This window comes from Diadema antillarum, unplaced genomic scaffold (assembly GCF_040938485.1).
Source record: "Diadema antillarum isolate AM-2024a unplaced genomic scaffold, OU_Dant_1.0 seq00002006_RagTag, whole genome shotgun sequence".
Classification (NCBI taxonomy): domain Eukaryota; kingdom Metazoa; phylum Echinodermata; class Echinoidea; order Diadematoida; family Diadematidae; genus Diadema; species Diadema antillarum.
The window spans coordinates 159,052-184,349 of NW_027272662.1; the positions used below are offsets into that span (position 1 = coordinate 159,052).

A 25,298-nucleotide genomic window follows, 5' to 3' on the forward strand; every position below is an offset into this window, starting at 1 on the left:
ACATGGCAGACGTTCAGTTTGCTGTATGGAATTGAATTGTCAAAGTATTACTGCTGTTTGCGAAACTTCCCTTACATATTCTAATTCGCACAATGTGCCTGTGTTGTCAAAAGAAACCTGTAATCCATGCCTTATAAACTACAAGCCCTGGATTTGAATACTGAGGAAAGACAAGGTCTAGAACAAAGGATGACTTTAGTTAAGAAGTGTTTTCTCTTTCTATGAATAGATTCATCGATGTGTCATTGAAATAAGACAAGATATGGATTATTCAAATTCATGACGTCAATGTAGGGCAATTTGTCAATCAGTTGCAACGAAGATATGGATTATTGTAAACAGACGTGGAAAGGTGAAAAAGTTTTAATTTCTCTGTCGAAACTCCCGATCGTATTCATTGTGTACCTATGCAACAACATTTTTAAAGTTCGAGATGTGCCTTAAAGCGGTGTGAAGATTTTAAGGTTAAGCGGCTTTAGATAATTAATTCATGTGCAAGACAACCTATAAGCAGAAAATATGTCAGTTATCTAGCTATAGCAAACTAGAATTCATAGAAGAATTAGGGTTGCTTAGTTGATAAGAACAGTTACCATGGTTACGGTATAGATGATATCGACATATTATCAACGAATGATTTTGCATATAGAGTTGCTATATGTCTTCCTGTATTCGTGAAACCACTGTAGTCGTGTTCTCCTATATGTTTTGCTGTGTTGTGTTAAATCGCTTCTTGTTATTCATCCCTCTCTGAAAAAAAGGGAAGTTTGAAATTATTTCAACTCGCTCTTTATGATCCTTATGAAAGAAGTTTACTCTTTGTTTTCAAACATTATTGCAGAAGACTAGTGTGTCATATTCTATCGGCTCTCATTTGGGCGAGTGTGGACCCATGTGAAGTGTTATCAAGCTCAGCACTTCAAAACTTTTCTTCTTCTTTTCTTCTGGTTAAGCCCACATCCTTCATTTCTGAAGGTTATAGAAGATAAACTTGCCGTATCTTTTATAATCTTGTTGTTCTTGTTGCCAATTATTATATGAAAGAACAGACACACTGCACTAAATGTGTTACAATATTTACAATAAATGCGTGTTACGAGTATTCTTGTTTCACATTGCTTGTGGTTTTAGGCCAGATTCGTTTCTATATCGTTCATTCCATACTGTTTAGGCCTTTGTTGTTGATGTTGTTCTTAATGTCCTTCAATTGATTAATGATTCCCTCCATATATACAACACCAAATTGTTTTATTTTGGAGTCAAACCAATTTCACTAAAGCGAATAAAAGTGATAGGAAGCAGATCAATTTATGCCACGCTCATATGAGACAGTAGGCGCGATCAGACTGGCAAAAGATGGAGAAGTTTGAGATCGCGAAGTCTTCGCGATCTTTTGTTGTCTGGTCACACTGGTAAAACTTTGAGATCTTTAAAGATCGCGATCTTTAACTTCTCGATCTTTTGCCAGTCTGACCGCGCATTTTGAGATCTTTAAAGATCGCGATCTTTAACTTCTCGATCTTTTGCCAGTCTGACCGCGCCTATAGAGTGACGAGTACCCAGGCCCTTTCACGAATTAAAACTTACAAAAAAATGTTGTCAGTTGGCCGTACAAAACGGGCATTGACTTCCTTTGCACTAATACATAAATGACAACGCAAGCTTCCCGTACCTTTTGTGTTACACGAGTAAGATTTTGTGTGATTATGAATACGATGATTATAAACTGTTTGCTCTTAACTCAGTCAATTCTTTTGTTCTCCGTGTGAATTATCTTGTGTAAAATACTACAGCTATTGTTATTAAATTATGACCAGCAAGAATTACTTTTAGTTTTTATTGTACTTCCTTAAGTATTTTGCTGCATAATGGGAATAAAGGGATAGAGAAAGAGAGAGAGAGAGAGAGAGAGAGGGAGAGAGAGAGAGAGAGGGAGAGAGAGGGAGGGAGAAGATAGTATAATCTTATGCACGGCCTACTCGGTATCTTGTTCACGGCCTACTCAGTATTTCTTGAATTCCAAATCACACTTCTGTTAATTTTCATCAAATTCTTACATCAAACTGCTATTTCAATCTCTCAATTTATGCGGTACACAAACGAGTCTCAGAATTACATTTTTCTTTTCTGTATTCTATGGCTTCACATACATATTTTTCAGCTGCTCTATACGATTGAATTCTCTTATATACAACTTTAACTGTAAAAGTATGAAAGAAATATCATCCACAAAGCAGTTGTTGCTAAGTTTCATGCAGCATTGAATACTTGTTGGAATGTGGTCACTTTTTTTATACGAGACACCTATTGTGCGTTCCACACGAGGGTTACCACCTATTATACAAATATCGACTGACCTAGCATGCACTATACTGGATTATGTGCATGACAAATGCATAATTAGCCCAAGCTCAGTCTCTATCACACCCAGACAAAAGGCCGAGTTGAACACGAGGGTTCATTATGCATTTAAAGTTTATACATTTAAAGTCCGGAATAAGCTACTTCATGTATTTAGCTCATGTGCACATTTGTAAAAATGACCCTTCCTTTTTCTCAGTTGGTTTGCTAGGCACTTCGCTCGTTTTTGAAAGCGGCATAATGTATTAAAGCTTCCACGATGTAACAGCTCATGGAATTCATGTCCAAACAAAGAATGAACTTGCTTACAGACCAGGGGGCATCTTATCAAGCTTTTTGTCAGATTTTTTTTTCTGACAAACTGTCACTAAAGTCCTTGCATCTGATTGGCTAAGAGCAAATCTAACATTTAAAAAAAATCAGACAAAAAGCTTGATGAAATGACCCTCCATGTGACCAGAATGGTCCATCAATTGACACTTTGGCAGGCATCCGTTTCATTATTTTGTACTGAATGCATTGACAACCTATTCTAGAGAATATTAATATTGACAAATACCAGGCTTGCTGTCAGGTGGATGTGCTGAGCAAGCACCATTTATAAGGATTACCTGAATAATCTTTACATCACCGATGCTACCTCAGTGAATTTAAAAACCCAACATGCCTACAATTTGTACAAGTGACCCTTTTCTGTTCATGGGCAACTGTGAACTGGATTATAGGATATGAAGTAGGACAATACCAATGAATTCCCATACAAAGAATTATGGGTAAAATAAGGCTGTCAACATTCGCACATTGAAACCAGTGAGGTGCCAAGGGGTAATTGGGAAGATATTAAATAATGATTTACGATTAAATTATAATAATGATAATTGTTATAAAATAATTACATTAATATTTATGTGCACTTCCATGGACAAAAGCAATTCCCTAAGCAGGGAGGCTCTTACATATACTGTAAAATGAGGACTGTTCGCATGCATTTTAATACAGCAAATTTTGTTAGAGCCAAGATTCGCAAAATCAAAATGCACATGAAATTTCTTGTCTAGTGGCAATTTGCGAAAATTTCATGCCGCGTAAAAGGTCATTGGCTCCAATTCGCGAAAACTTTATGTCGCGAATATATCATGTTTTATAGTATATTTATATATATATATTATCATTTTTTTAAATAATACTAATAAATCTATGAAGAGAGATATTTAAGCATAAAGTGAGCCCCCTAAGGAATCAGGCGTACTTGGCAGCTCTGGTATACTAGTAGTGTACAATAGTTTGATATGACAAACCATATTAGAGTTCACCAGTTCAGTCTGACTCACATCCAATATGTATCACTCTCTACATTTATTCTCCCATCATGCACACTCACAAAACAACGACAACGACAAAGAAAAAGATAATGGTTCTCTTTGAGCGTTTTGTTACAGGAATCCAGTCGGAACTGCCCTGTTTATTTGATGTCATTTTTCGTGTGTCCATGACGGACTACAGGCGGAGAAATGCCTCTGTTCAGATTAAAAATCTTCTGGTGCTACATGCCAACAATTGAACAAAGACCGTAATATAAATTATAACCATCCGTGCTGGCAAGGTATAACAAGTACCTACAAACCACATGCATTTTTTTTCTCTCAATAATACAAACACTTGGGACATACTCTAGTGAACACCAAATTTACAATTTCATTAACATCACAAATAATTTTCTTTTTTTTTCTTAAAACTCTTTTCTGATCAATGCTAAATAAATTTCCAACAACCATTCCCTGTTTCATTACATATACATCACTGTTGTATCAATACAATGAAGAAAACAGAAAAAAAAAAGTCATAATAAACATCAAAGTATTTTTCCTCATAATATTCACACTTTACAATAATTGTGGCTATAGTGCAACAAAGTGTTTGCTAGAAATATAATACAGTGTTGATTAAAAACTTCTTCAAAAAGACCACTTGCTTTTTTTTTAATCTCCCTTCCCGTCACTCTACACCAAAGTCTGTTGAATGTCGTAACATCCAATGATGAACGCTGGTCACGCCGAATTTCGGCTAGAAAGAGAGCACACAATTCATGGACAACGCCATCATAAAGTTTATTTTTTTCGTTTATTTCTTCCTCGTCTAAATGCATGAGAATACAAGGTCAAAGCATCGTCTATCTACATACCACGTGATTCAACAATGAGAGAAATAAACCAATGTAGGTGACGACAAAGAAGCGATGAGGCAACGCGCACAAACATACCACCACAAGTGTGAGATATATATATACGTTCATGGCATGACAGCCATAGATGGATGTGTATCAAGGGTTTGAGGTTTAACATACGAACATGACAGACCTGTTTGGGTAGCCATAATTCTAGCACCTATCAACAGCTCATATCTGTCGACGGTAAATTTCCACATGAATATTTGCCCACTTCAGACACAGAATCGTGGGTTAGCACACAATTTCAGGGTACTAGTAATTGTCATTTTTGTTTTTTCAGAAGCTGAACAGATGGAGGATGAAGATTCATAAAGCTGCTAGAGAAGGGCAAACATCTTGAATTGCTGGCTACAGTACAATCGTTTTGTGATGAGGGTGCTAGTTATATGATACACTGAACACTGAGTCATGCTAAACAACTTGATGACCAACACGAATACCATCGAGTCATCACATGTGAACGGAAGAGCAGAAAAGTTGAAACAAACGGGGAAAAAAAAAAGAAACATAGGAGAGTAAAACGAGTGCAGGTTACGTCTTGCCAGCAAGATGATAGGGGAAGATGGGTTTCATTGGCCACCCTTTGCTTGCGCACATGAAAGTTTGTACAATCCATTGCTTTCCAGTGCTTCATGTAACTTGTCTGCCCTTTGGACATACATCACAATCTACCGTCGGTGGTCAAACTGCCCACAATCTTCACCCATCTGAATACACCATCATCAACACATGTGACTGCAGAATAATACTACCCTCCCACTGCGACTTATCGACAGCTGTAGCAGTTTGTGAGCTGTGTGTTGACTGCGCACTGTGAGGTCCTACGAAGGCAAGCAATAATCAATTTTCTAAGCAGCTAAGTCAAATTGAGGAAAGGAGAGATGTTCACGCCCCGTCTTCCAACTTGTCAGATTCCACACCTAGTGGAGGAGTCCCTTGGACAAAATCTGCTTACGGCTAATACTTCGAGGGATGTGACAAGATGAGGTTCCGTACCTGCACCTGCTCTCTACACTGAAAGAGGGGACGCCGCCCAATCCTGCACCCCTGTGTGCTGGGAGGGAGGGGGGAAATCACCCCTCAAGAGATCAAACCAAAACCAAATACTGTCAGTCACCAACTAGAGTGCTTAACCCTATCAGCAAAGTGGCCTCCAGCCAAAAGATCTACCTGGGCAAAACCACATTACAGCTACCCAATAATCAGCGACAAACTGCCACTATACACACAGTACCTAGAGTACACAATGAAAGAATAAATGTGCAGCCTGGCTATGTAACAGCACCACATCTTAAACCTCTCCCATAGCCAAATGTATCCTTTTTGCGCAAACCATAGCGCCATCTCCAGCAGTCTCAAAAGCAGCTTACGTGACAATCAAATTTCCATGTGTCACTCTACTTTCTTTTTTTCGTTTTTTTGGTTTTGTTTACTACGAAATAGTGTCAGATGGAGTGACCTTTTTTTTTTTCTCATTGGAAGAATTTCATATATACAAAAGATAACATTTCCACAGCGAGAGAGATAAAAACAACAAAAATACAAACGCCAGCAAAATATATAGCATACATTCCCTGCTATTTTACAACATTGTGAAAATTGATACGTCTTGGGACAATTCAAGAGAAATGGTTACGATGAACGTGACCACACTAGTCCCCATTCTGCATCGGGATTCTCATGCTTTTGGACCCCTCTTCGACAGAACTACAGCGATGCTAATTTGGCAAAGGTCAGATTGCAAAGGTGTACGTACTCGGGCGAGAAAAACAAAACCAAATACCTCGCAGTTAATCTGGAGCTGCAGTCCTGCACAAGATATCAAACAGATCAAAATTTCTTGACATCATCCTTCCCCTCCCCCCCCCCCCCATCTCCTGCAAAATTTTGTGAAACAGTTCCATTCTTTCTATGAGCCAAGTGTTTTGTAATGCCACTGTGTGTTGTGAAACTTGTTTGTAAAGATATCCAGCAAGAGAAACAGCAGGGACCAATAGAAAGAATATTTCTGGATTTCAACTGGATATGAACGTGGGACAAGATTGCACCATTTAAAAGTCTTTGCCAGTTTTGTCTTACACTCGCCTAAATCTGATGACTGGAGGTAATAAAAAGTACAGCATGTTAGGAAGGCTTCTGTCTGGCTGATTGCACAAAACATTACCTGTTTTAGGGATGCTGGATGGGAAGGGGTGGGGAGGAGGGGGTATACGTTGTCATCATTAGTAAGTTTGGACTGCCTGTTGCATGCCACAAGCAAAGTTGAACTCTTTCATCCACACTGGATACATGTTTCCAAGAAATATGTTTGCTGCTGCTCTGTGCAGTTATGACAGGAAGTGAACTTAGATTAGGTGGAATGATCGGAGCTGTTTTGCGATCTGAAGTGACAGTGAAAAAATCTGTTACGGAGATAAATTTGCAGAGGACACCCGCTATCCATTTTGGCCACTATCTTTCCAATGAGAGAGAGCACCTCTCTACTTTCACAGGGGTTTCAACTCTTGTAAATTGAACCAATAATGGCACTCATAAAAGGTGTCTTGTGCTGTCCAAGATTCATCCTATCATATATGTGAACACATTTTATCCGCTGTTACAAAATCACACATCAAGGATTGACAAGACAGGTCAAATGGCTTTGTTTTAGTCTCTCTTTCATCTACATCTGAGGTCCATCTATACAGTATTTTGTCTTCACATGTTTATCACTTAAATCCCCTCTGAATCCTATAATACAGAGTTAGATTCTATTCATAATGTCTAGTTTTGTGAAGATGATAAACATCAATTTACTTTAAATTTACAGTGGCACCAGTATCTATCAGTCTACTTTATTTTCAACCTTTGTCTTTTAAACTGTGATCCATCATTTGGTTCAAAGATTTTGAAGCATTGGACGCACTTCTCTTTACATTTTTGTTACGTCTGCATTCGCAAAGATGTGTGACATTTCAAATTCAATCCGGCATGTGCAACTAAATAACTTCCGGCGAAGAGTAAGCGGGTAGAAAATGAAAAGCAAACTGAATGTGATTGGGGAATGAAAAAACCACTAGACTACATGTATTCTTGGACCATGACACAAAATGGACATACAGCATATAGCACAATCCTACCTCAGTCTTCACCATTCTACAATGAAACACAAATCATTCTTTAAGGTCTGTCAATATCTAACGAGTGTCTAAAAACATTCTTCGTGCTTCACTTTTGCGTAACCTACTACTAGAAACTGCTAGCAAATCTCTTCCAGCTTGCTGTAATGCCACTGTGACCTGCTCAGTGGGCGCATAAAATACCCAACCCACACGCTCATGCAAACACGGCAATAATAACACGCACATGGCTGGGAAGGTACATACACGACCCCATTTTCAGAACAACCTGGCCCTATTTCTTTCTTTTTTTCTTCCTCTCTGTGCACCGCAAAAGACCAAATCCAGTGGGGAAGGTCATTTTTTACTATTTGAACTGATATTCTGCGCACTCTGGACAGGCAAAAAAATGTCCCCAAAAGAGTTGGCGGCAGACTACTGACTGACTGAAGGCGACCAGTATGGTAGGCTCACAGAGCCAGAAGCTACTGAAAATTGTGTGATGCTCTTTTAACATTAATGCAGACGAGTACAAACTAGGCACCCTGTAAAGCAATGCGAGGGGGAAAATAGCTACCTTCTCAGAAGTATTGATCGTGGCTTACTACTCAAAGATTGCACATGTTCCTCCCTCATTTTATGCGAGATGACTGAACAATGTTATGCAAATGCACCAGCTGGGTAGGTTCATAATATCACTCACACTGTGCCTACTAGAGGAAGCAGACACAGGGCCCTTACTTCATTACTCACACAACTTTAAACTCGGGTAAATACTGAATGATGCAGTCCCCAGCCACTTGACACACCAATAGATAAATCTATGACGCACCTTTCACCATCAGCCACTATCAGTGGCATATACAAAATCATACTTACACGGGGAATTATATCATGCTCAAATTACAGCCCAATGCCGCCCAAATATAATGCCGTTCCCAAACAAGATTACATTCTTAAGTACACTGTTACCGTACATGATATTTGGAGAAAAAAAAAAGAACAAAACAAAAACATGACAAATCGAAACAAAAATATGATAAAACAAAATGACTGCTCCCAAGCATTCCGAAACACGTAGTGGAGTAATATTGAATATTCTCAGCTCTTGTTACCTGCAAGTCTGAGACACCCCTTTTGAACAGCAGTAATGTCAGACCATGGGAGTGTCAAAAGGGCACATATGCAGGAGAGAGGAAAGTGAGTCTTTAATACTGTACACACACAAGAATGGTGCAATGCATAAAAGTAATGTACAGTCACACAAGCGAGGTATATACAGAAAGAGAATTGAACAGAGCACACATACCCATTATGGCTTCAGAAAGAGGGTTGATTTGAATTTTGTGGAGAGTATAAAGGGCACTTGAATGTGGATCTCTGCTCTGCAGCATAACCAAGATCACAGCCCCGTCTGTGCTTAACCGCCCCCCTTCCCCCGCCGAAAAAAATATGCAATGCCGCTGAGGAGGTGGACCGTAAACCACGAAGGCTCACATCATGTGAGACTACACATATGCAGAATGAAACCAGTCCACAAGACAGGCGTCTTTTTTTTTTCCATCAATCTCTGACTTTCTTGCTTTGTTTTCGTTTTCAAAACGTGCCTCTGCGTGCCTGCATTTGGCTCGCTCTCTCCTTTCCATGGTCTGACGCGAGGTGAAAGTGGATGTGAGCGTACTTCACAACATATTTCAATTTGAGACAAGAAAAAGCGAAACGCGCGATGCAGACATAGTACCCAGAAGAAAGAGGTCAGATATGTCATTTCCCACAGACGTGGGTATTTCTACAAGTAATCTTTATTATTTTCTCTAAGTTCTGGCTGTTATATGCATACACATAAGTCTTTCCTACATCGATGCACAGGCCAGTGATATGCACCAATCTAACACTGGCAGCTTGAACTCCACATTTAACTATTCTCACAACTTATTATTTTTTTCACCCCTTTTTTTTTTGGTTGTTTCCATAAAATCTCTTCTTTTTTTTCAGTCATTTTGTTTTTAATCTCTCATATAGAGTAACATCTCTGTACATGGCAATCTGTGCATCATTTCAACTTTGATTGTTTTTCCTTTTTTTTTCTTCTCGTCTTTTAGAAGTTTGTTTTGTACATACAATAGTAATCACCAAGAAAATAGAGAGAATCCAACGATGGAAACAAAGAATCATCCCTGCCCCCTGCACAAGACTGGTTAAGGGGGAAGATGGATAGATAGAGAGAGGAAACGGCACCCCCATACTCCTGGAGGCGGGGTCAGAGACTCAAAAGTCGGCAAACTCCTTCACACACTTTTCCGTGAGTGAGATCTTCAGCACCTCCTCCTCGTACTCGTCGAACTGCGAGGCGTCGCCGGGACCCTTGATGCGCGGCACGAATGGAGCGTCCACCTGAAGCGAGAATAAGCAAATCAAAAACACGAAATCGTAGGAGTAAAAGTTTAACCGACAAATCAAACAAACAAACAAACAGACGTATGTGTTTCATAACAGGAATGTAGAGTTCTGTGCATCAATGTAAGCTTTGTTGTAGGAGATTGTGGCATCAGTATTAAACTTTAATGACATGTTTTGCATTCTGAAGGTGGTATATCAATGCCCTACTAATATTAAGCAAGAAAGTTGCTAAATACACAAAGAATACACAAAGACCACATAGGCAAGCAAAAGGCAATAAAATTCTTCAAATGGAATATTCTGACAGGCTGGGCCTTGAAGGCATTTTTGACGTTAGCCACACAAGATCATGCTAAAATCTTGCCCAAGTAAAGAAAGAGAGTCGGCCATCTCAATGTCAACAAAACCAATATTGTCCACATTGAGGGTTCCCTGTCAAGACTAGATAACAGTTCAAGAGTTGCTCATTATCAGTGCATGCTTGAAGCAAACTCTGCTGCAAAGAAAGAATTATGCATTATACCTCACACACAAGGGGCAGATTGAACAAATGGGATAAACACAGTAATGACCATAAATCTCACATTGCAATGTCCTGTGGTCACAGAGAAAAATGCTGTGTTGGTTGTGATGTCACTCATCACTTTGTTTTTATTTGCACTCTTAAAGATTGAAATAAGTCATGTCTCTAGAGTAGACTTAATGTGGGCTTTATGTTCTTACACAGCCTATGTGACAACAGCATTCAATTCCTTCTCAAAAAGGTCAATGAAAGTCCCTTTAATTTTGTTATTTTTTTCTGTATACACAGGAGGTATCATCATGCAAGTGATGTAACAGTCACATAATCAATGCAGTAACTGTATACTCCATATGTGACCCTGCACCACAAAACCAACAAAAAGTCGCCAGACATGAATTTTTAGTTAAGGACAGATTTTGAAAGAGCAGATTCTAAGCTTTAAAATGATGTACAACTCAATTCAAATGGACTATCCTAACCTATCTGAATATTAGAAAGAAAGTACACACTCTAGAAAGGTGTAAACTGAGAAAAGAGGCTCTGAAGTAAAGGGTCTATTCAAGCGCGTAATTTTCCAAACCATGCTGTCTGTGTGACGAATGGGACAAAAAACAGGATATAAACCACTGTAGCAACAACAATGATGGGATTATCAGATTAAGCTGAAATTAAGCATGCTCATGTTACACATTCTGTCCATAATAAATGCCAACTTTCAAGGCGGTAGCACTATCTATTCAAACGTTATAAGAGTTGAAAGTGAAGGATGTGCAAAGACTTTTAAAGAAAAGAAATGGGACCTCTAAAGACATACCTAATTGCACTACTCTACAAAAAAGGGGTTGTAGGAAAACTGCTGAAAACACACTTTCCAATTCATTTTAGGAACCCAAACTTACAAATAATGTAGACGAAGAATAGCTCTTTCAGAAAGTATGAAAAACTCGAGATTGACTTTGTTGACCTGTTTCACTTTTTTGAGGTCCTCACGCAAAATCAAGGGCTGCGACTTTTTGTTCATTTTGTGATGCACGGTCACATATATCCAACAAGTTTACTGTTTCGTGAAGTGGGATCATGGGGTACCAGTACATGTAGGCCCTATGCATGCATGTCACATTCATGTTGGGATCAAAGTTAATATTTTCGCATGTTATCAAATTCTTGAGAATAACACCCTACTCGCAAAGCTCATGAAAAAAAAAAAACCTTTGAAATACATGGTGCATACAGTAATCGGTAAACCATGTTCTAAGAATATTTGTCATTCAAATAGTTGTGATTTTACTTCTATAAGAATTTAGAAAAAATTGCCATCTGAAAAGGTGCTGGCTCTGCTTCTTGAAAAAGGAGAACACATATTTCTCATGTCCTTACTGTCGCTCTTGACAATAACATCACACAAAATCTTCTTACAAGTTGCAACTCCCAAACATTCTGCCAAAATGTGTGGCACATACAGTGAATATATATCCCTCATCTTTTATGTTGAGTCGTTGTTAAGTACGATAACGTGAAACAGGATTTTGAATTTCTGCAGAGAGTCTCATTCGGCTCTTGCGACGACCTCACCTTCTGCTGGTAGATGGCAATCCAGTCCGTGGAGCTGAACCACTTGTGGGCCTTGATGTCCGTGATCCCGTTCTTGAGGTTGCCGTAGCGCTTCGTCAGGTCCACCTGGAGCAGGTTGCGAAGCACGTCCTTCAGGTCAGCACTGAAGTGGGATGGAAAGCGTACCTGAGGGGAGAAGAGGGGAAGGTGAGGTGGGGTGGGGTAGAGATGAGTGAAGTTATTTCCACTGCAATTCATTTCATCATTTTATACTTCTTTACCGGAAATGAAAAATACAAGGTTTGTAGATAAATAGGGGTGCTGTAGCATAGTGGATGAGACTCCCACCCCAAATCAGAAGACCCGAGTTCGATTCCCGCCCAGTGCTTACATCCTTGGACACGATGTTTTTACCCACCATGTCCCTCTCGACCCAGGTGTATAAATGGGTACCTGGTAACGATAGGGTAATAAATAACAGCAGGGTCCTCTGGTAAAGCAATGGCAACACTGAAGAGGCTACCCTGGATAAATAAGATATTATCAAATTATTATCATTCCCCTCTCCAACTGTTGTCAGTTTTAATGATGTCAGTCAAAGTTTAATATGCAAAATTCTTATGAAACAGAAAATTGGATTTCGTGCAGTTCTTCAAATCTTTCGGAAAGAAAAATCATCACACTCTGTGAAGCTTCAAGAGGGGACAATCTGAAAAGTAGTGATAGCAAAAGAAGGATCCCTTAAAGAAAATCTGTGGAACCATCGAAAATGCACTGATAGACAAGATGGAAATAGTGAATATTCTTTAATGTAGACAGATCTGTGTTGCACGGACTGAAATCGCAGATTCAGAAGATACCTTTTTTCCCTCTTTCACAGTAAGAGTTTTAGGTGGCTGCACAACTGAAATAGCCAATGATTAAAAGTCAGGCTGACCTTGGCAAAGAGCACTTCCTTTATTTACGTTCTTCATGACACACGACCTATTTACACGCAAGAATATCACACAGCTGCAGGGTGGTCCACAACTTGAAATTTTAGCATGTTGCAGGGGGGAAAAGTGATCTTGCGCGTGAAAGTATGTGCGCGAAGCGCACATCACGAGCGCGAAGCGCGAAGTCCCTTGCGGCCGGGGTCCAGGGCCCGCTTAAGGGCCCTGGAAGCTCTGGGGTTCTAGATGCTCTCTGGTGCTATCTTCGCCTTATTTTGAACACTTTGATCACCATGATCACTCTGCAATGCCAGGATAAAAATCATTAATATCTGAAAAATTATTATGTTAATTGTTTGATTATGACATAAGATTTTAAATTTTTCTTGAAATGTTAATATATCATCCTTACTCATAAGACGTTAGACCTTTTGAATATATTTTTAAATAGATATACTCCTCAATGGGGATGCTATGATAAATGACAAGGACATCTTGAACTTGTACTCCAGCAGTACAGCACACTGACTGTTTTTATTTACTTTCAGTTAACCGAGTTTCACATTGAAATGCCAAGATAACTGTGTACTGACTCACAAAGTAAATGAGATAAGTGTAGAAAAGTGAGAACTGCACTTTTGCAGCCTACTGGTAAACAGACATTAGTTAACTTGAATGACATTTAACAAAACTCATATCTGGGTAATTCTATCCACAATAAGCCTTTCATCAATATTTCACTTAATTTTCTTTCTTGAAAGGTGTACATTGTGTTAGAGAGAAATTAAATTTCCTAAGTAGCAGTATTAGTAAATTTCATTTCTCTCTGACACAATTTTAATCTTTGATAGTGTTGAAAAGGTAAACCTTAGGCTTATACTATTTTCACAAACGTATTGTATTGTACATTGTGCTAACAACTCTACAAGACTACGAAATGTTGATGCTTACTTCCAATGTTTCGGCCATGAATGGACTGATTACAGGACAGAAAATTGCACAAAGAATGGAGAATTCAAGATGAGATTCTGATGAAGGTGGTCACACAGATATTTCATGATCATACTATTACCAGAGTGCTGAGTGGATCATGACAAACATATCCTGAAAGGAGACAATACAACATTTTTTAAATGATAAACAGAAGTCTTGGTAATACTAATGGTATGTGTATTTTGAGTAAGTACATGTACAGTAGCAGCTCCATGCATAAAATGTAGGATCATCATCTGTTCAAACTTCAATATGAAGAGATCCATCTGCATGCCGCTAATTTGTACCAGTCCAGCTGCTCATAAGTCAATTCTCCTGTTCCTAATGCTGGCCCAGTCTTCCGCAGCCTTGTCGAAGGGGAAGTCATTGGCAGGAAGTGGGGAGCCCTCCACACTGACAATCATGAGGGAGTTGAGGGTGTCCTGGATCAGCCGGGAACGGTTGTCTGTTTTGATCCTTTTCATTGCGGAGAAGCCTCTCTCACAATCTGAAAAAAAAATGGTAATTTAGATAAGCAAGTTAGTCTTACATTCAATTGAAACAAAGAATTGAGTAAACTAAAAACTTAAAACTAATAATAACAAAGAAAGTATCAACTGAATCTTGAATATATTACTACTTATTGCCAATCAGATTTGATTATCATTGACGCGACAGGGTTATCTCACCTGCCGTGCTCATTGGGATAACTAGAGCCAACTGGGCAAGGGATGATAGTACAGGCATTGCATCAGCATGCACCGTACACATGTCCCGAAGGACATCACTGAAGCTCTGCCTTTGGCCACTGTCCCTCAGCAGAGCTTTTAGTGCAGAGTGCTCCCGCCTTGCAGCATCTGCACTTACTATGGGGACATCCTTGTAGTGGTCTGTCAAGAGCTGAACAAAAATATATATGTATAATATGTTGGATGATATTATATACTCAGGAGTATTTTTCTTTATCTTCTTTTAATAAGATGGTTTTATGTTGTTTGATATTTTCCCAACTTGGCTGTAGCTATTACAAACACCTTGAGTCAGCGGTATTGCAATTTAATATATACACATGTATGGAATGTAGTGACTTCAGAGACTCTAAGTATGCGGTATCTATACAACTTACTACAGATTATATGATTACTGGTATGAACATAAAAAGAAACTAAAACATATTAAATTCAAAAAGAAGAAAACTCACATCAAGTTCTTCCTCCCCATAGTATAGGGCGTTCTGATCATCTAATCCACGATAGTTGCTTGGGTCAAAGATGACAGAGAAGGCATTCAAGAGGTCTGTGTGTGGGAATCTCACCTGCAGCTGGTTGATCAAGGCTTGTATGTAAGGTGTGTGGACCTGGTTATGGTTACAGGGAAGATATATATATATATATATATATATATATTTTTTTTTTTTATAGAGTAAGACAACATTGACAATGTGTATTAAATTAGCAATACATAAAACGAATAACTTATTTTTCGAAAATGAACAACTCTGATATCTTATTACTATTAGATTTTGCTTTATAATTACGGTTCTCTGGAAGTCCTGCAGATCTTGCTCACTGGCCTTCATCTTGAAGCCGGCATCAGTGAGGTCTTGTAGCCGCATCCTCAGTTCTGATGTGTACTTGCCTGGGACAACGAGTAGACCTTCCAGAGCTGTTATGGCTGCTTGGATATATGACTTGATGCCACACATATCAAGTGACTGAGTCTGGATCATGAAAGGAACGTAAACAAGATTTAGTATGTCAAATTAGTGTCATATGATGTTCATTGTTACTTAAGCATGTCAAGTCTACAAACATGTGAACACAGCAACTTGTAAAATATATGAATTTGTGTTCCTATATAATAAGGAAGAATGATCTTTGAAGGCTAAAACAACTGTTGACAACATAAACCTATTTTAGAACAATCATAGAATTTTAGTAAAGTAAAAATTAGAAAGTGATTTTAAAATGTTACTCATGTATACAATTGTGTAGCTAATTAAATGTAAGTCTGTATCAGTATACCCGCCATACCTGAAACCTTTTGGACAGGACAGACAGCAGAGGGAGAACGTCAGACATCATGTGTAGCATTGCAGTGAAATCCCATTTGTTCACCTTCCTCAGGAGACCTACAGCCTTGTCCTCGTCATTGACTTCAGCTTCATGTTCGAGTGCCATGATTACGCAAGGTAGGATCTGCCGCATTGTGTCTACTGCAGCATCATGTGACAACCATCGAACTGCTTTCGGCTGTTTGGGCTTTAGACGAGGCTGATCCATGGTCAGCTTTAAAGATATAAATTGAACATTATGCTAATACGAATAACTAACAATGAAGTGAGACCACATTACTTTTTGTAGTACAGCGACTAGACAATATTGAAAGATACTGATTTGAGTGATTAGATGCAAAAATGTACTGTAGTGTACATCATGATAAATGAGTGTAGATTCTGCATTACCATTATTCATAAAAGTATAAGAAAAACTGATTTATCCTTTTTATATATATATGTATATATAAACAAGTACCTGGATGTTTCGGAGAACTGCTGTCCTGTTCGGAGACTTTTCAAAAAACCAGAAAATGGACTCCAGGGTATCATGGAAACGCTTCACCCGTGGCAAGGCCTCGCATGCAGACTTGGCAGCCAGTGCTTCTCGATGGGCAACACAGTGGTTTCCAACGACGAAACTACACTCCTAGTATATACATTGAACATGAGATAAATGACAAAGGAATAAAGATACAATAAATTTCTGTTTCAAGATTTCTAAAGTCTTATTTTCAAACTGTGATGTGTGTTAGTGTGGTGTGGTGATGTAGTACTAGTGGTTGACTTTTGGCTTGTAATCAGCAGGTCTTGGGTTTCAAACAAAAATAGAAATTCATTGTGACTACATGTGTATATATCAAACTTTGATTTAAATTTTAATTTGAATTAAACTTTCTGGAAATTTTCTTTCAGGATGATAAGTAATTTGGAATATTGGATTTTAGTATATGTGACTTACTGCTTTCAGAAGGACAGCAACCCCTCCCCTGCGACCAACCATGACACTGGAACCATCCGACCCGAATCCTCCAAGACGACCAGCAAGCTGAATGTCGTGTTTCTCGGCAAATGATTTGACTGCCTGTAATATTGTCTGTGCTTTGCCATCATCCAACTGAAGAAAAAAAAATCAGTTGCAATTTAATGTTCCTGAACCGTGAACTGTCTACAAATAAATACAGAATATGATTTGAATTGGGTCAGACAATAACAATTGAGCTAACCTTATAATATGTGTGAATGTCAAAGTGAAATTGAATTAATACAAGTTAAAAGGTAAGATGGCAAACCTTTTCCATTCCTAGGAAGTACACATGCGTCTTTCCGTCTTCTACTGTCTTGGCATATAAGATCAGCTGCTTCTCCACACTAACATCAGTGGTCTCGTCAATGAGAAGAGCTATGAACTTGCTGGACCTCACATGCTCCAGGACCTGTTGGCGCACTACATCACCTGTATGTAAAATTGGTTATTGTAAATATGTTATCAAAAGGGAATAAAGACTGATAAAAAGAGCAAGACTTTACGCCCATGTTATGCATGCGTCTTACAATGTGACATCATACTTAACAAACAGTTGGTACAATACCATGCCACATCTCTCCCTTTCATTTTGTGACTACACTTCCACTTTCCTTTCATTTTTGTTTTGTGACTAAGAGTAAGACTAAGTGTACTTATATTTTCCTTTGTTTCAATCTGCAATTTTAATCACAGACATTATTTTCATTTCATGTGATGTCTTAATTTTGAAATTTATTTATATTTATATTATTAGACAGGACAATTAACTTGCCTAAAACAGTCACCATCTCTTGCATGGTGCGTTTCGAGGTGTATCCTTTTGAACCCTGAACATGAAGAGAGTTCAAATACGAGCAGCCGTTGATGATACTGAGTTCAATCAGGTCTGCAAAGTGTGAGGTATAGGGTTGCTCCTTCTTCATTAGAAAGTACATTATTCGGAGAGCTGCAATGAATGCTTGCCGCTCGACTGACACGACGGTTTCCAGCGCTTCCTTGATTCCACCTCTCTTGGCAGCATCGTCTGCCTGGGTCTTCATCTGCAAAGCAACTTGATGGGCTGTAGAATTTTGATGCTGTTTCAGTGAGGCTTCGCGATAGCTTGTGCACGGCACAGATACCCACACGTGCACTCCCCTTACTTTGGCGATGTCATATTTTGTACACCATGTGCAGTACATCCCTTTAGAGTCAGAGATAATGAGGAAAAATAAAAGAGAATATGAACAAAAATTGCACCAAGACTTGATGCTGCACAATATAGAGCTACCTGGAGCTAAATTGAATATAAAATCATTTTATCCAAACTACTTTTCTTTATTACTTTTATTTTTATACAACTACCAATTAATTTATTACATTCATCATGAATGTAATTGATAGTTGTATGAATAAAATACCGGTAGATTAATGCTAAAATTTAAGATAAAGATTACAAAAATCTGGGATAATTGATATTACTTCGGTACTATAAGCTGGCAATCACCTGCAGAATGTGTTTTACCTATAATTGCAACTTGCCTAAAAACTTGAAATTGGGTTTCATTCCAAAAGTATGTTGACCCCTGTCTATGACTTTTCACCTGGTTGTGACCTTCACCTCCGAAAGGGCTATCTATACCACCCAGCTTAGTCATGAACCATAACCGAATGTGCTACATACATCACCAGCTAAATCACTTTGGGAAAGGCACCCAAAACAAGGACTGAAGTGTATACAATCGTTCTGACAACTTCAAATGGGGAAAATCCATTTGGAACATTTCAGATTTTCATACCTTTAATACTTATCACCACTGAAATTGATACCCTTTGGACAACCTGCCTTCTGAAGATAATGCCATCGATCAAAAGCTGCCAAGCACAACGCGATGGCTGCTAGTCTCTTGCCGACAGATGAAGTTTATTGGCCCCGAGAGACCTCGCCGACCTCGTCTCGGCGGTCAGCCCAAACACGCTAATCCATGTAACATTAATCATTAGTTGTCTTGTCCAGGGAATAAATTGTTCTAACTTTCCCCATTTCCAATGTATTCTACGCTAAAAACCTGTTATGTAGACTTCCCCCAATCTTGATAGTCAGATACCATGAACCCCATAGCGCCTAACCCCTGTAGTGCTGTAAAAGCGGCTTTCTACAAGTTTTTTTTTTTGTACGTGGGTAATGTACAGGTCTTACATAAATACCCCCACACCCTAACGGCTACCTACCGGGCCCATCAGCTAAATCTGATTTTTGTTTTCTACTCTTGTCTTCATAGCTTGAATTATACGTATAGTCAGGTATCCTATTACCGAACGGTATCCTATTACCGAACGCGTACTTTGTCAATGGAGCGCGTACAACAGCTCGAATAAGCATTTATTGCACTACGCGCTGTTATCTCACAGGGGAAGCCAGTGCCGAAAATTGCTAAGCTGCAGCAAAACACAAAACAAAACGTAATTTACCTCAAATTTACGTAATAATTGCTAAAATTTCGATGTTCATTGTCCTGCGTTAATAAACATTGACCGAAAATACAACGTACGAATTTCCCCATACAGAGGGCGCACGTTCGGTAAATACAATACGATTTGCGTCGGTAAAAAGAGACAACTTTTGTGGAAGGGTTATTTGAAATACGGATTTTTTCTAGAAGTTGGCTTATTTTTCAAGTATTTTCGTTACAGCTAAAGTCATCAGCATTTCAATTATCTATAGAACTAAGGATATTTTTGGCTGAATTATTGCATAATGTTGTCCGTTTGGAGCAATAAAACAAAAATCGTTCGGTAATAGGATACACCTCCATACCGGTACTACATGTATCTGCATCACGTTTTATTTATTTTTTAGAACAACTTTCGTATTATTTCCATTATACAGTAAACTTGAAAACTCCGATTAAATTTGCAAGTAATTATGTAAATTAACCAACTAATACAAGCTTACCTTTGTCTTCCTCATAGTCTAGCCACGGGTACGTCTTGAGCCATGGGTGATAGAATTCGTTTCTTTGACCTGGTCTTTTACTTGTGTTCTTCAGCCTTTTAGAAGGGACAGGACAATGCGCAGGATCATCACCGCCTGTGGCCGTGGTCTCTTGCACCTCAACAGCGGTATCGTCATTAGATGTAGAACTACTACTAGTACTGGGCCTGCTACTAGTAGAAGAGGCACTGCCAGAGGCAGCAGTGAAAAACCTGCTTATTTTTGACTGCTGCATCATGAAATCAAAGTTATTGAGTACTCGTCGAATTCAGTTGAACATTGTATGTCTCACTTCCCAGTGCTGGCGACTGCTTGCTCCCCAAAATTCTGATATTAGCCTAGCGCCTACTAGCTAGGTACTCGACTCGTCAGGACAAACTTTCGCCCTCATATCACGCAGAAAATTCGACACGCTGGCGAAAGTGAGTGCGTGTTGGGCGCGTGGCTAGTCGACACGTTAATGGGGGTGGCCTGCAGCACTGTGCGTAGAGAGACATCATGTTCACATAATTTCACTATGACAGCATACAATTGTGACTGGGTAGTTTAGCTTTACTGCTTATTTGCGTCAGGACTGCTAAACCAATGAACAAGATTCTTACTTCACAAAAATGTGCAGAATCTCTACTTTCTGAAACCGTCCGCCCCAAGTTCGTGTGACCTTCCGTTCACGAGATATCCCATGTGGAAGAATTGCAAGACAAAAGAATATGCTCAAATTCGTCAAATTTGGACTGGACATTATAAGTCATAGACAAATCTGCTCATAAGGTACTTTTCTGATCAAATTTGCGTCACTGCTCCAAATGTTACAATAATGATATATACACATAACTAATCCCTAAAGTGTCCACTTTCAGAATCCGGGCGCCCCAAGTTTGCTTCTTAAATAGTTTGAAAGTTATGGCAGATTTTGTGGAAATTGATGCGTCGATTTTTGACCCGTTTTACGTCTTGTAGCGTTCGCGCGGAAGCGCGTTTCGTAGATGACCGAAAGTTTTCTATTACTGTGTTACTAAGTACAATTTTTTTTTTGTATTCTTTCATCCCCTCAATCACCCTCAAGAACACGAGACACATTTGTTTAGCACTCTTTTTTTTTGTCTTCTTCTTCATTTTTATTTTCTTTTTATTTCATTTTTTACCACACCACACAGCATGCATTCGATCACCCCATCACATACTCGCTGAACAACACAACCAGGAGGTCACTCTCAATCATAGATTTCTTCGGACACCCCCGTTATTCCAGGACTATGATTAAAACAAACAAACAAACAAACAAAACCCACACTTAATAGGGCGGGTGGCCTTGGATGTTAAAATATGGCACATTCTTGAGTTCCTGCTGCGATCGATTTCATTCGTTAGAAATTCAACTTCGGCGCTCGAGTAAAATCCAACTTACTAAGGTTCAAATGGAACGCATGGCTTTTTAGATAAAAAATAACCAGCTGAATCTACAAAAAAAAAAGATTAAACAATTTGCATTTGCTTACTCCATCGTTCGTTTTTGTTTTTGATTTTTTTTTTTAAACGAAAGATGGAGGTAATTTTCTCTCTGCGGCAATGCTTCGAACGCATCTAATTTTGCGTAACTGCTATGCCGATGGCAAGCTTCCTAAAGAATTGACACGAATCCTTTCAAATATACGAAACAAAGTCTGAGAAAAAATCCTGGATATCCTGACGGTGAATTCCAGTGGTATCAATATCCTTCTCACTACCAAAATTTAATCATCTGTTCCTTGCGCCATTTTACCAACCAGCTGTTCCTGAAAATTTCATCCTAATCTATTCCCAACTTTTGAATATTTTGCGAATAGAGAGACAGACAGGCAGACAAACGAACAAGTACGAACAAACCAAAGCAGCAAATATATATTACTGTATATACAAGCTTTGGCGGAGGGGGTGTGCATTTCATATCGTTTATTTTTGCGTAACCCGACAACAAGCGTGACAACAATACAAGCGAGCACGTGTCAGCCTTCCTCGGCCTCCGACCCTCTCTTTCCGTCCTCTCTCTCCCTCTCACATACAGTATACAGTATTACATACAGACGGCTGTCTCAACGTGCCGCTGCACGGGCTAGGTGTAACTTCACACAAATTGCTGTGTGTGTGGATCCCGAATCAGAGCGCAATCCCATGGCATGTACATGTGAGCAGCAGGGAGATGAGACGTGAGTGAGCAAGTGTGTGATGTGGTGTTGTGCGAGTACTGCAGCTTGTTTGAGCCGCGTTGTGTCGTGATCGGTGCGGTGACTGTGGATAAACTTTTGGCTCTTGTAAACTGCTGCTCCTTTCAACAAGGAACACCCTATAAGTCATTTCCTTGTAAGTTAAGAGTTAGTTACTTTAGCATGTCGCAGTTTTTTTACCATGGCGCTTAGAATGTCGCACGTTTTAAAGGATGTCGCGCAAAAATTTTAGCATGTCGCAGCGACATGCTAAAACCCCTCGTGGACCTCCCTGCAGCTGTATAGACACAAAATAACATTCATGCATATTCTCCAACACCAGTACAGGATCTCACACACACACCGCATGAATATATATACATACACACATATCGTTGCTGGGGTGACAAGACCTCGCATCTGAAATTTTGGTGAAAATGATTTTTCTTTTTTTGATAAATGGTCAGATAATCAGTTAAGTGATGTCCTGTCCAAATCTTAGCTGTCTTACCCCAAAAATGAAGCCACCATGGCATGTCAAAGGAAGGGCTCTCCCATTTGATATAGTGCTTTGGCAGCCACGTTTTTTTTGCTCTCCTGGACATTTGACATTTTGTAGATACGAGGTGTATCACCCCAGCGACGATATGCTGTATTTACACAGATTCACAATAATCTACACTCTGTGGTGATCATAAAACATAAGGACTTCTAACAGAACCTCAGTTCTTGCTTCGTTTGTTTCTGTTTTCTTTTTTTTTTTCCTTTTTTTTAAAGCATCTGTCTTTCAGGGATCTTCTATTGCATGCCGAGATCTAATTATAGTGATGGGAGTTAACGAGGTAAGCAATTGCCCTTCAAGAACGCCTTCCTTGCCCTTTCACAACGGCTCTCCTCTGGTCCATAGAGACTTGATAAAGCACCGAACCAGTCCCTAGCTCCCTATCAGTATCATCATATGCTCATGTTGTAGCCTCACTGTAAGTGCGCCCATTATTTGCTCATCTGTTTGACACATGACCGCTCGCTAGCATGCAACATTTGCCCGGCTGTGCACATGTGTCTGCGGGGCGTGGCATTTTGGAGTGTAGCTGCGGGGTTGGAGGATTCACCTTTGCGGCAGTCAGTCAATCATACTTCATGATGCAGTGCTCACTAATTTGTTGATTTGTTGAGAAAGCACAAATGCTACTGCACTTGCATGCGACCCAGCCTACATTTCATCTAAAAAAGAAAAGTTGCTATGATAGCAATTCTTGCTAGCAAGCGTCATGGTATTGACAAGAATTCTGCTTCCTAATTGGCTGTTGCTACGAAAAGTTACCATTCTAGCAAGAATTGCTATCATCACACCTTTTGTATAGAAAGACCCAGTAATACGTTATAAAAAAGAAAGAAAAAGTTTTGAGAATGGTAGTGGCATATCAATTTTTGGTTCAAATGGCATGGACTGAAGTCAAGTCTACGTTCGGCAACCTCTGCACGTCCTTAAATAATTCTTTATTGTTGACATCTTTGTGTTTAAGAAATTCCCTATAGGACATGGTAATAATGACTGCACAATCCATGGCCAAGATTTCAAGAAAATTAGCGCATGCATATATCATAGAAACAATGAAAGCTTGCCCTTACAAATTCACATGCATTCATAATCAAATGGTGAAGTCATATCATAACTTATGCTTCAAGTAATGATATGGATTAAGCTATGTGGGCAAAGCATAACAGGTACTATGCAACTGAGGGTTAACAGCTTTTCTCCTTTTTTAAAATTTTTTATTGATAATCACAAATTGAAACTTTCAATATTTCTGTTGAGTCAAGGTTTGGCTACACATGTCATATCTTCTTTGACTATGACAAAGTGGAGTTTAATGAAATTAAACCATGGATAGGCACATCACTCTACATGCCCCAAAATTGAGATTGTGTTCCATTTCAAACTTCTGCTGAAATCAGCCGTTCCTTGGCTATCAAAGGCACCGTTTACTATTGGGAGCAGCGATTTAAAAATGTTTGAGTTATCATATTTGACGCATATTTGTAGGTCAGTTGTATCACAAAACATCCTACTAAATAAACAATTTTGCAATAAAGGCTAAAATATATAAAGGAGATATCACTAATTTTCTTAAGAAACCATAACTGCAGATGGTTTATTCTAGAATTAATTTCATTATAACTGTTGTTCACTTAATAACGCTTAACATTGATTATACTGATTAACATTTTTACATTGGTTGTTTCTATCCCTAACTCACATTTTAGAACTATTTTGAAGCACTAAAGTTGTTTTTTTTATTGTTTTATCTGCAACTGGTAAATAATGCCGTTAAGGATAAAATAAATTAGAGGGGTACTTCACTTTTATCATTTAGATTCAGAATTTAATGTAGCATCCTCCACGTTTCTTTAATGAAAACTGCACTACATAGTGCTATGAATTCTTAACAAAGAACGTAATCAGCCAAAGTACTATTCTAGGTAATCTTTACTGTGGGTGAACTTAACAACCTTTGATTTCACGGCATATGAGATTTCTTCATAAGTGCCTTTTTGAGCATATCAAGGCACAGTGCCATTTGCAATAAATGTATATATGCATGACAGCTTCAGATATAAATACCAGTGTTATCCAGGCAGCAAATGCTCAGAGGGATGCAATAAGTAGAGTGTTTGACACACTTGGCTACACACTAAAACACACACACACATAAACACACACTAAAACACACACATGGACACACACACACACACACACACACCCCTCGTTACATAATATTCTCAGCAAATCAAATATGCATAGTCTGCATCAAACATACTAATCTCTCCCTCTCTCTCTCACAATCTGAATGGGCACACTCGAGTAATACTCCCGATACTGTCCCTGCATCCCATCAGGATGTCTAAGCCAGACATGCTGTCTAGAAAGGGGGCGCCGCTGATTGATGATTAGCATAAAGGACAAAACTTCAAAGGTAATACTCCTCATTT

The 25,298-nt window shown here is 39.0% G+C and overlaps 1 protein-coding gene across 2 annotated transcripts in view; it reads right to left on the bottom strand.

Moving 5' to 3' along the window:
• Positions 1-9,171: 9,171 nt before the first annotated feature.
• LOC139713575 (cAMP-dependent protein kinase catalytic subunit beta-like) overlaps positions 9,172-25,298 on the bottom strand; it is a 72,331-nt gene continuing 56,204 nt past the window's right edge. The window contains exons 10-11 of one of the 2 annotated variants that reach the window (XM_071625289.1): positions 12,182-12,346; positions 9,172-10,080 (exon numbers count right to left, since the gene is read on the bottom strand). In XM_071625289.1, coding sequence (XP_071481390.1) covers positions 9,955-10,080; positions 12,182-12,346 — 291 coding nt within the window. In that variant the 3' untranslated portion in view covers positions 9,172-9,954. The remainder of the gene's footprint in view (positions 10,081-12,181; positions 12,347-25,298) is intronic. The other variant, XM_071625290.1, reaches the window with a different exon arrangement.